We start from the raw sequence: 12,948 nt of genomic DNA on the forward strand, positions 1-12,948 counted from the left end.
TCAATCTACATACTTTCCAAGAATGTCACCATCTCTAAATAATCCTTGACATCTAGAACTACTTTGGTGCCTCCATACTCTGGGAGAAGAAAGTTATCTCCAACTTTCACAATAACTGGCTATCTCCTTTAGAGCCAGATCCCACAGCTACTACTGTTGCTTGCAATACTTTTTCCTGATATATTTCTGGAAGCATAATGCCTCCCTTGGTTATAGTTTCAGCTGCACTCCTTTCGACCAATACTCAGTCAAAAAGTGGAAGAGACTTTCTAAATGCTTGTCTGGCCATACTGTAGCTGCAAAGAGACCCCCTGCCCTAGCCTCTTGAGTAGCTGGGATTTTAAGACTTATACTTTTAAGTTTTAAGATTATGAGATCTGTAACTTAATAAGTCCATTCTAGTTTGAATGAATTGACTGGGCAAGTGCCAACATGCCCAACTGTTTAACAGAGTTTTTTACTTTCACTTTTTCTTTTTAACTCTTTGGTTTTTTCTTTTTAATTTTTTTTTTTTTTAGTTGTAGATGAACACACAGTATCTTCATTTATTTTTAACATGGTGCTGGGGATCAAACTCAGTGCCTCACATATGTGAGGCAAACACTTTACCACTGAGCTACTGCCCCAGCCCTACTTTCACCTTTTTTACATCTGTAAGATGACATCCCAGGCTCATCTTGTGATTTCCTGCCTTAGTCTCAGAATTAACCATTTCTTCAAGGAGTCCTGGTTACTTTTATTAGATTGGTATTAGAAGCTATGTGTGTCATTGCTTCTGGAATATCATTGTTTCCAGACCCTCTCTGCTGAAAGAGCAATGAAATATGCATGTGTGTACTAGCCAGTAAATCTACCCATAACTGTGAATAGTTTATATGGGGAACCATGCTTAGTCTATTAGCTGCTGTGAGCTGGGGTTGCAGCAACAAAACACTATAAAACTAGGTGGATTATAAACAACAGAAATTTACTGCTTATAGTTCTGAAGGCTGGGAGATGTGATATCAAGGTGCTTCAGCATCTGGTAAGGACTTGTTTTCTGATTCATAATTGATGCCTTCTTGATGTGTGTCTTCACATGGTGGAAGGGGTAAGGCAGCTCTCTGAGGCCTCTTATAAGGGCATTAAGTCCATTCTTAAGAGTTTCACCCTCATAACGTAATTACCTTCTAAAAATCCCACAATGTAACTGTGAATTCCCTCAGCATCTTTGTTAAAAATCCATCAACCATATATGTGCAAGCCTATTTCTTGCCTCTCCTGTATTCCACTGACTTATTTATGTCTATTTCACCAATACTATACTACCGTGGCTACTGTAGCTTTACAATAAAGCCTTATTTCTTTTTCTTGTTGTTGTTTTCTGTTTTAACAGTTGCATTACTATTCCATTGTAAGGATGTGCCATTGTAAGGATAATTTATTTAACTCAACTTCTAAGGGGATTTAGTTATTTTTAACTTTCCTGTTACAAACAAGGCAATAACAAATTGCCAGGGGCATATAACTTGGTGCCCATGTTATAATGCTTATGTAGGGATTGTAATGGTTTATTTGAATTGTCAACTTGATTGAATTAAGGGAGGCTGAAGATCAAGAGGCTTCTAGGTGTGTCAGAGGGTTGTCTAGGAATGATGAGCATGTGGAAAAGTGAACTGAAGTGGAGACCCTCCCTAAGTGTGGGCAGCACCATCCAATAGGTTGGAGGCTTGGATGGAATAAAAGTTGGAAAAACAAGGAAGCAGCAGCAGATGCAAGGGACAGGAAAAGAATTCAAACTATCACTATTTGCCATGACATGATTCTATATTTAGAAGCTCAATTCTTCTTGAATGTGTTCTAGATTGCTGCTGCAATCACTGAGGCTATCAAATTCTCATTCTATCACTCTTCCAAAGCAGACTCTGCCAGTGATTCTCCAGATAGTTTCCAGAAGACTTCAGTCTCAGACTGGGGTAGCATGTTGATCCCTCTTGTTCTGAGGTGTCAACATGTTCTGCACAACTACTGGTTCTCTGCAGCTTGCAGAAAGAAAGCCATTATGGACTATCCACCCAGCTTCTGGTTGTATAAGCCAATTTAATAAATCCCCTTTTTCTCATCATCATACTTCCTGTTGATTCTGTTCTTCTAGAGAACACTAATACAAGAAGATAAATATAATTGAGGATGCTAGTTTAATGCTTTCCAATTTTTTTTTTCCAGTTTCAGGTCTAGAACTACTATATCAACCTTATTACAGAATTAACTAGTTTATGCTTGACTGTGTTCTAAGGCACCAGGTCTATCTTAAGTGGTGTTCTTGAGCTTTCTAGCAGTGTTAAAGCAAACAGTTCCTCTTTGATAAGTTTATAGGAGCTACAGAAAGGTGTTTCCTCAAGAAAATAAAATTAAGATGCACTTTCTGAGTTAAAGAGAAAAAGGTTATCAGGCCACCAGAAGGTACATTCTTCCTATTTGAGTTATATTTTTGATCAATTGAGAAATTAATTTTCAAACAATTCTTGATGACCTGGTAATGGATTCACCAGTTTGCTGATCAGCCATAGAGACAGGTGAAGCACATAGTGTGGTAGTAAAAGTTAAGTAAATGAAAAAAGGATGACCCTGAAATTTGACCTGAAATTATGTAGTAACCATCTCAAAAATTCACCTTTCAACACAATCCCCACTAAGTAGCCACTGAACCTCAGCCAGAGATACTCCTCAGCTAGCTAACAAAACTCTAGTTGAATAACAAGAATTGACTGTACTTTTGTTTTAAACATGATTTAGACTTATTCATGACCACTTCCCTCTCTTCCTTCCCCTTTTGATTCACTGACATACCTCCAATCCTAAATCAGTGTCTGGCACATAAACAGCATTCTATACAATTATAGACAGAATGTTGTTAAAAAAATAAGTTTGTTGAATATGTTTTGGGGATTTGGTTAACATGAGCTTCACCTGAAAGATGAACCACTCTCATGGTTCTGATCAAATCAAATTTTTGAGCCTAACAAGATTAGTGTCTACAGCACAGAGCCTAGACTACTGATGATATAGAATTCATCAAGTTACATAGTCTTATAGGGTTCTGTCATGCTGTCATTATCAAAATGATATTTATCATCCAGAGATACCTATATAGAAATGACAATGATCCAACTCTTACCATGGGTCAGACACTGTACTGAGCATCTTATATACACCATCTCACTTAATTTTCATAGTAACATTTTGCTATAAATGTGTTTCATGAGGTAGGTACACATCTCCGTTCTATAGGTAAGAAACTGGGCTTAGTTAATTAAATGATCTAAGTAACTTGTGTTTTAGTTTTATTTATGAACATGGTGAATACAGCATTATTTTTTGTTGAAGAAAACTTTATTGAATGATCAAACAGCCTCAAAACACTCATCTTGTTATTATCAAGATTTGCATTACCCCATAGGGTAGCAACCAGTCACATGTAGCTATTAAGCACTTCAAATGTGGCTAGTCCAAACCGAAATGTGTTGAAAGTATTAAAATACACACTATACTTTGAAGACTTAATATGAAAGAATGTAAGATACTCAATAATTTTATACTGATTATATGGCAAAATATTAGATATATGGAATTAAATAAAATATATTAGATTCAGTTTTACTATTAGAATTAGTTTTCAAATTTTAGAAAATTTGAGATCATATGGCTTGCATTTGTGCCTCATTATTTTATTTCTATTAGACAATGATTATCTACCAGTCGTCCAAGGAAGACATTTATTTTAGTGAACACGTTTTACTTAGGTTCAATCTGACAGAACTTTTAGTCCATTGGTTGCTATAACAAAACACCTGAGACTGGAAAACTTATAAACAACAGAAATCTATTTCTCATCATTGAAATCCAAGATCAAAGTGATGTCTTGGGCTGGGGATGTGGCTCAAGCGGTAGCGCGCTCGCCTGGCATGCACGGGGCGCTGGGTTCCATCCTCAGCACCACATAAAAATAAAATAAAGATGTTGTGTCCACCGAAAACTGAAAAATAAATATTAAAAAATTCTCTCTCTCTAAAAAAAGTGATGTCTCTTTGATGAATATGAAATTTACTCATAAGTTAAAACTTTAAAACCATTGAAAAATTTTAAAACTTTTGAGCATTTTACTGCATACTCTAGTCTCTTAGAACTTTTTTTGTGGGAAGGGATCGAGAAAGGGCAGATTTGCTGACCAGAATTACTGGAAAATGATTCGCTATTTTCTTATAGATAATAAATTACATTATATAAAATCATGTAAGTATATAAAATTATGTGTGCTAAATTTATATATGTGAATGGTCTCTTATGATTAGTATTGTAATTTCACGTTCAGGCCATGGATGAGTACAGATTATATTTAATGAAGGCTGATTTGGTGCAAAAGTAATATTTCATACACAAAATAATCTTTATTAATTAAAAGGGGAGAATTCCAACAACTTACTATTGCCAGAATCTTTATTAATAGACAAAGATATATATATATTTGTAACAAATATCTCTTTGCCAGAGTTTTCTCCTCTCCAAAATAAAAGTCATATTATTATTATGCCATCTCAAGTTTCTTGCATTTCTAAAAACACTGTGCCATGCTGTGCTATTCACAGGGGTATGTTCCCAGATATTTCTCTCTCCCTTCAATCCTACTAGAACAATATTTGTCTCTGAGGCTTCCTATTTCCTCTCTCTTCCCTTGGGAAGCTGCTTTTCTGAAGACTGCTTCCCTGTGACACAGGGACCATAAATAGTTTCTATTCTATGCCTGTCCACTGGCTTGAACATATACTATTTTGCCTTCTATCCATTCTCTCAAGATGGTAGTTTCTGAAATACCATTTGCCACCAGGACATTCCTCCTCAGTCACCTCTAACACCTGACTTAACTTGAGAAACCTGGACTTTTCTGCTAGTATAACTGCTTTTCTGATTGTTTTATATTTTTTTCCACTTTCCATATTTCCTAGTTGTCTAAGAAAATTTCCCTAAAGGATTAATATTATCTGTAACACCACTCAGGAATTCAAATCATTTTATTAAAGATTTTTAAAGCAAAACACTTTTTACATTGGCTAGATGTTTATTTGCAGAACTACATAAATAACGTCACTAGAGAACGTTCCTGCTTCAGGAAACTACCAAAATATTCACTTGTGTATGTGTGCTCACACATGTACACACAGAGACACACAGGAACTGGTCACAACTGTTAAAATCCTCAGCAAATCAAGGTATAGAAGAGGTCCAAGGAAGAAACCAGTGACATTTCTTTGAGAGAATTTGGGGCTGGGGTTGTGGCTCAGAGGTAAAGCGCTTGCCTTGCACATGTGAGGCGCTGCGTTCGATCTTCAGCACCACATGAAAATAAATAAACAAAATAAAGATTAAAAAAAAAAAAGAATTGTGTTTAATCCAACCTTCTTAGAAACAAGGCTGGGATGGTAGTGGTGGTATTGCTTTCTACCTCTCAATCTAGTAAAAGGAACTTCAAGGGAGCCATTTAGAGATTTTGAAATTTTGCTTTCTGCAGTTACTTTGATGGGGAGTCAGAAGAGGGCTGCTGCCATGAGATCTCCCAAATTTCTTCAGCAACAACATGGACCATTTAGGAGGAAGAGCCAGCATGAAATAATTTTGGTCCTGCCAAAAGGACCCCCAGAGGTAATTAAAAAAAAAAAAGAAAGAAAAACTCAGAATAAAGAGGATAGAAAAAAGGGGCTAGGAAGGCATTACAAAAAAACTATTGAATTGAGATGGATCCCCCAAGCTCAAGGGAATTACAGGAAAGGTAACTCAACAGGGACCCTCCAAGGTCAACTTGTCTGCTGGGTCCAGGGTTTATGAAGTCATCACCCAATAAAGAACGAACTACTCCATCTCCTCACCCCTCAACTCTTTCCCCCATCTGCCCTTTTATCTCATTGAGAAACGAAATTATAGCTCAAGAGCCCAAAGAAGTCGTACAGGGAAAGAGCCAATCAGAGGACTCACACCACTTTCACTGTCAGCTTCTAGCTTTTAAGCAAGCCCAAATACAGAAGTGAGCTAAGATTAAGTAAAAATTAAGATAGGACCTGATCCAATTATCTTTTTTTCACTCCCAGATTAAAAAAAAAAAAAATCTTTATTATGATTAGTTGAATGTTTTTATTTCCAATCATTTCCAGATAGTAATAAAATAATAATAATAATAATAAACTCTATCATGGTCGGTTGAAATGTTTTATTTCCAGCCCTGTATTAGTCAAAACTTAAAAGGGTGACTTGCAAATAACCCAGGACACTGAGTGGCTAGTCTTGCATCTTATTTGAGTGGTTGCTTATTATTCAGCTTACCCACCTTTCTAAAAATGGTCCCCCACCCTCATCATCTATCACATAAGTGTTGAATCCAACCTTAAAAACTAGGAGGCTACCACTTTTTGTCTTTACACACTTGTCACTGTCTTATTTGTAACCACCCCTCTACAAACACATACCACATGCACACATGACTGAAATCTCTATCAGACCAAGATCTGTTGTCTATCTCCTGGCTTAGGAACAGGTTCTGACACATAGGTGGCTAAAGACATTTGCCTCATGAAGGTGTACTATATAGTCAATGAAATGTAGAATATCTAGATAGCCCTAAAAGGGTTTTTAAATTTTTACTTTGATACTGGTGGTTAAATCCAGGAATGCTCTACTACTGTTTTTTTTTTTTTTTTGAGTCTGGGTCTTGTTAAGTTGGCCAAGCTGGCCTACTTTTGTTTTTTAAATTCATTCCTCAGTGTCCAGACTCCCCTATACCCCTCACAACCTGGCTCCTGCCTTCTTAATAAGCTTTTGGAATATTAGGTATGTGGTTAGTAAAAACAAACATAAAATATTGCCAAATCCAAGTTGTCATCATGCCCATCTGCCACCCCCCTCTGGTTCTCAATCACATATGACTTTTCCTTTTTTTTGGTGGTGCTGGGGATTGAACCCAGGGCCTAGTACAGAGGAGGCAAGCACTATATACCCAGTCCCTAAATCTCCTTTCTTGACATGTGGAACTTGCCTTTCTCCTAGTTCCTCCATCAATTAATTCTGCAACCACTAGAAGACTCTCAATTTCGGGAGGGCAGAGGCTATGTCTGTTTTCACTCCCAACCTATCTCAAAAGTGGTTTGGCACATACGGGCATCACACATTTGTTAAACAAATGAATAACCTAATTATTATTTTGGGAGGAGGCGGGGAGGATACTGGGGATTGAACTCAAGGGCACTTGACCACTGAGCCACTTCCCCAGTCCTTTTCTGCATTTTATTTTAGAGACAATGTCTCACTGAATTGCTTAGCACCTCACCATTGCTGAGGCTGGCTTTGAACCTGCAATCCTCCTGCACCACTGGGATTACAGGTAGGCACCACTGTGTCTGATGGATATCTCCCCAAATCTTAAAGCTTCTCTAAATTTTCTTGTAGCTTCTATATTCTTAAATGGTTTCAATCATTACTGAATCAAGGATGATTACTGAAGTTCAATCAACTGGTTCCCTTTCTCATTATTCTAAGTGCCTGCCAGATCTTATCACCTCTTTCTCCAAATCAGTTTCCCTTCACACACAAATGTGTAACTTCCAAGCAGATCTCTAGCCCTGGCTGTCTGAATTGCCACCGATTTACTCCACTGCTTCTCAGGCCCTTCCTTCCAGCATCTTAGCAAAACCCAATTTTAATATTTTCCTTTATCTCCATTTCATATTATCTCAGTGAATGTGCTGACCAATTTCTTGCCCTCATTAGAAACCTAAACACTCCTGTGTCCTTTAAATAAGGGCTTGAAAATTAGGCTATTCCCTTTGATTCACTTCAGATGTAGACATACTCTTGACCCAACAACCAGCTTCACTGCTATTGCCTTAGTCATGATGATCACAGGTACTATTCAAAAATTTTTTTTTGCTTTTAAACTCTGTGAACTATTTTCCCTTCTAGATTTTCTTCTTCCCAATGCAGAATATCCTGACCTGAACAACCACATAGTCTGCTGACTGGCTACTTCTCCAAGAGTTCCAATATGCAAAGTCATTCAACTCCTCCCTCCCTGCTTCCTTTTTCCTTTCTGGAAATAACACACCTTATTATTAAGTGCAAGAGTCTAGTACTATACTAGAAATAACAGAAATAAGGACAAGAGACTATAATCTGGATCTACATCTACAATAAAGATTTTCACTTGAAAATTGAATATCACAAGTACACAGGGTTATTCAAATTTTAAGTGCACAGAAAGAATATAAAGAGGCAAGCTGGACTGTACTTACTATACCTGCGAGTCAGGGTTCTTACACTTGGCTTTTTCTGAAACCCTTACGTGCCAAACTTCATTGGCTTTAATTGCCAACTTGCAATCTATGTAGGCTATCACTCATTCTATCTCCTTGGCATTTGTATTTATTTGAAAGATTGATGTAATAGAGGCATTTCCCAAATGTTCTATTAAATAAATATTCCAAGGCCTAAAATGATGTTATTCAGTAATATCCAATTCTTATCAAACAAATGAAATGCATGAAATTCACACATTATGTACACAGTAACAAGGATGGAAAGGGCCAAGCACTTAAGGAGACACTGTTCCTGAGGTCGCATTTCAATCACCACTTGACACCCATCTGGGTTCCAGGAGCCCTCTGCCCAAGAAATGTAAATTCATTGCTGCTCAATATTAAAACTTGGGAGCTAATAACATTGGTTAGGTATACTGGCTCCTGGTTCAAATATAACATATGCAGATTGCCTGACACTTTTTGGTGGATGTATCCAATGCAAACCTTAGCTATGATACTCAGGACATGAAAATTCCATAAACAAGAATTCAATCTCTTTCCCATTGCTTCTTCTTTGGTCTGTAATTACAAGTTTCACTTTTTGAGCTTCCTGGGACATTTAGGAATTACCAGAGTAATTTCTGATGGAAATCTACCTACTGTGCAAATACCCACTCACCACAAACAAGAGGTAAACTCGCCTTTCTTATACTTGATAATACATAGTATTTGTTAATGCATCATGTCACTGCCATCTCACCATATTTTTTATGCTTTTTTGTTCTCTGCATTCAACTTCATACTTCTAGTACAGTGCCCATTTGCTTCACCGTCAAATTCCACATTGAACTTTTAAAACTATTTTAATGGGCCTATTCATCACTCAGAAACCAATGATTAGCAATACTGAAAGACTGATTATAAAGATCCTAAGATTGAATTTAGTTCTATCAAACCAAAATGTAGTAAAAATTGCTGTTTTGATAGGTAAAATCAATTTCATTACTTTAAACCTAAATTTTTGGCCAACAGTGATTTAGATGAGCACAGGCTCTGTGCAAGTGAACAAAGGCACAGAAGTTAATAAAACCACTCTATAGTAGTGTATCATACACTGGGAGAAAGCCCAACAGTGATTTTAGTTGAGCAAAGGCTCAGTAGAAGTCAGTGTTAAAAAGCAGAGTTCCAGGGCTGGGGACATAGCTCAGTTGGTACAGTGCTTGCCTCACATGCACAAGGCCCTGGGCTCAATCCCTAGCACTCCCCCGCACCCAAAAATCTGAGTTCCAAGGGATAAATTAGGAAGCAAACAAAGGCAGGACTTAGTACAGTTGTCCCTCATCTGTGAGGGTTTGGTACTAGAAGTCCCAATGGGCACCGAAGTCCCATATATAAAGTAGCATGTTTTTATACAACCTATGCACATCATCTCAAGAACTACACAAGGGGGTGTGGGACCAACATCTACCAGGTAGTCACACATCACAGCACAAGGCCTCAAATCCCAGGGATTACCTCTTAATCCATTTGCATAAAAGCCTTACAGATGCTATTAATCCTATAACATTCTTTCCAAGTTATCTCACACCCAGCAAATTGCATTAACTTTTCACTCAGTTCCTACATGGGCTACATCCTAGGCGCCAAGCAATCTTTATAGTTGCTAGATGAGTATAATTACCTTCCCCCAAACAGAATTCATCAACCTTACCCTTCTCACTGGCACTCCAAGGCTTCTATGACTGTCAACCACACCCCTAGTCTACCAAATTATATGCTAATAAACACAATTTAGAGTGCCAAAACTTTCTTCTTAACATGTAAATCTGATAATTTCACCCCATTCCCCAAGCCTAGGTAATTCTTCAATCCTACAAACCCAGTTCTTAGAAACCAGATACATTTTTAGCACACCAGACACATTTTTAAAAACCAGTACATTTATTGGGTGGCTAATTGTTGGAACTCTCAAGATGAACTGGAGGCTGCAACAGCTGCCCTCTTGGGTTTAGGAGTTGTTCCTTCACGGAATCCATGCCTGCACCATGTGAAAGACAAGAACAGTTACTTCAACAATTCAATAAATACCTTCTAATTTTTGCTAAACAAATTTTAACGAGCTTATCTCAGTTAAATGCTGAAATCATTATTGCATTCATATGTTCAGACATTTATTTGTACAACATCACCGATAAGCTTGTTTTATTTATTTCATTCTGCTTAAGGTATCAACTTTAGATTATAGTTGACTTTAATTTTAATAAAGGCTCAATAACTTTTTTTTTTTTTTTTGGCTATTCTGGTCACTTGGTCAGTACTTTTCTACTAAGGGATCCAAAGTTATTTGTAAAAAATGGTTCCGTATGTCTAGGAATAGATCTTAACTTTCCCTTAGTCAAAGAAAAATAATGAGCAGGTTGAACAGAAGTTTCGTAAAACAGTTTTCTATTCCAACTTGATACACATTCATACCTAACCAAGCAAAGATAACTACAAATGCCCCTTTAGCAAGCAAGCTTAAAAATCTGTCTTCAATTCATGGTCCTAGCTCTTATACTAGCAAACTGCTCAGTATCAAGTCCACATAATTGTATGACTTCAAGTGCAAAAAAATTCAAAAAGGTTTCATGAATATAACTAAAGATGCTTATGAAACCTAAAAATTAAAATCACCTTGTGACCTTTTGAGACCCCAAGTATTAAGTGAATAGAGGCCGGGTATTCTACAAAATACATTTTATACAGAGTAACTCCCATTACAAAGACTTTTCCATCCCTAACATCAATAGATTTGCTGAAACAGGGCATAGTAAGAGGAGGTATTCATGTGAAGCCTACAACACTTTGGATATCAGTTAAATCCTTTAATTGGTCTTACAAGTTATTGTTATAAAATCCAGTTTCTCAGCTAAGTCTCAGGTGGGCCTGTAATCTGCATTTTAAAGAAATTCTAAGGCCCAGACTTTGATTACAAGACTCAAGGCATCTTTCTATATAGCAAACTGGCCAACACCACAAACATGAAGTTTGAATCAAGTAAGCCTGACCCCACACCTTCAGTATTGTCAGGACAAACTTTGATTCCAATTATACAAAACCTAGGTATGCCTTATAAATAGCATCGTTTCAGGCAGTCTAGCTTAGAAAAACGCTCCACATTTTTTACTGCAGGATTAACACTATTTAGATCAACTGATGTCAAGTGAATGGGAAAAAAGCTCCCAATATCTTATTCTTACTTACACCAAGGTAGAATAATCTTACACAAGCAACCGTGTTGGTTCTTATTCAAGCTCTCAGTACCAGTTATATTGAAATGGTAAAACTGTACCTGAATCTGCGGTATACAATTTTTAGGTGCCTCATTCTACCAGTCCCGGTGGTATTTCGTCTTTTAGCCTTGGCACTCCAGTTATCTAAAACAGAAAACGGCAAATTGTTTTTTCCCTGACTGTCGACCATTTTAAGAGTACTTTTGAGTTTCATGCCATTTCAACAACATACAGAATTCAACAGTTCTGTATTGTGCACCAAATAAAAGCTTAAAGCTACACTCTTACTTGGATGCAGTGCAAAACAAAACAGCTTGAATAACATTTACTCACACTTTCTCTTGCGCTTGGCAGGATAGCCACATTTGCCACAGGTCGACTTCTGAAGGTGGTAGGCCTTAGAGCCACAGCGGCGGCACAATGTGTGCGTCTTATTACGACGCTTCCCGAAGGATGACGTTCCCTTTGTCTGGAGATTATAAGGATAAACAAATCCGAAATCTGACAATTTCTATATGCATTACGGCGTGGAAACTTAACTTTTTTTTTAAAAAAAATATATTTTTAGTTGTTGATAGACATTTATTTTATTCATTTATTTATATGTGGTGCTGAGAATCGAACTCAGTGCCTCACACCTGGCAGGCAAGCGCTCTACCACTGATCCACAACCCCAGCCCGGAAACCAACTATTGATAAGTTTGAAAATTCTTCATCAAGTTCCCAAGCCAGAGACCATGCCGGCAATTCACTATATATAAAGACTTCCTCTGCAAAGAGGAAATCAACCTTAGTTCTTAGTTCTTATTAAAAAAAAAAAAAAAAAACAACTTAACAGACCAAAGCCTGAGAACTCCTGCTAGGTACCACCACCACAAATTCCTCTGCTCCCAAACTTCTTCCGTTAGCTCCTACCCAACAGCAAAGTTATGTGAATTCCCCCAAAGGCCTAAGAGAAGGGAAAGACATAGAGCAGCGCCAGCTCCACAACTGCGGTGTCAGTCCCTCTGTCAAAAGCCCTTCTTCTGGTTCTTGTCAGCCATCGCATGCCTCTTTCATGCTCACCAGCTCCCCTTACTCAGAGCCTTACCGATCCCCCACAAATACAAAGTTAGTGCAGGACAGAGGACGAGGATGGAAAACGATTCGGAGAGCATTACAAACTCACCATCTCGCGTCGGCCACCGAATCCAAAGAGACCGGAAGAGAAGGCACTTCCGCTAGATCGCCCTCAGAAGCTTCCGTCCAAGCAACTACTTCCTGCGGGACGCAGTGCACTGCTTCCAAGCTTCCGTCGCCGCAGTTGGCGCACTGTGGGTGGGGTCAAGAGGATGCACAGAAGCAGGCAGAGCCAATCA

At 37.9% G+C, this 12,948-nt stretch overlaps 1 protein-coding gene, 1 non-coding gene and 1 pseudogene across 2 annotated transcripts; all 3 read right to left on the reverse strand.

The window, feature by feature from the left end:
* Positions 1–289, reverse strand: LOC114093494 (10 kDa heat shock protein, mitochondrial pseudogene; annotated as a pseudogene).
* A 9,949-nt stretch (positions 290–10,238) lies between these two features.
* On the reverse strand, positions 10,239–12,856 carry Rpl37 (ribosomal protein L37). Its single transcript, XM_027936300.2, has 4 exons — positions 12,759–12,856; positions 11,924–12,059; positions 11,650–11,734; positions 10,239–10,356 (listed from the first exon to the last, which is right to left on the reverse strand). The coding sequence occupies exons 1-4, from the start codon at positions 12,759–12,761 to the stop codon at positions 10,287–10,289; spliced, it is 294 nt and encodes a 97-aa protein (XP_027792101.1). The 5' UTR covers positions 12,762–12,856; the 3' UTR covers positions 10,239–10,286.
* Positions 10,437–10,516, reverse strand: LOC114093517 (small nucleolar RNA SNORD72). The gene has a single exon (XR_003582911.2). It is a non-coding gene; the product is annotated as a small nucleolar RNA SNORD72 (small nucleolar RNA).
* Positions 12,857–12,948: the final 92 nt, after the last annotated feature.

Source organism: Marmota flaviventris, chromosome 5, assembly GCF_047511675.1.
Source record: "Marmota flaviventris isolate mMarFla1 chromosome 5, mMarFla1.hap1, whole genome shotgun sequence".
Lineage (NCBI taxonomy): Eukaryota > Metazoa > Chordata > Mammalia > Rodentia > Sciuridae > Marmota > Marmota flaviventris.

Excerpts from the sequence above, each read along its gene's own strand:
- Rpl37 (XM_027936300.2), bottom strand. Across the intron at positions 11,735-11,923 it reads TGCCAAGCGCAAGAGAAAGT|ATAACTGGAGTGCCAAGGCT; the intron begins GTGAGTAAATGT and ends TTTCTGTTTTAG. Across the intron at positions 10,357-11,649 it reads ATTGTATACCGCAGATTCAG|GCATGGATTCCGTGAAGGAA; the intron begins GTACAGTTTTAC and ends CACATGGTGCAG.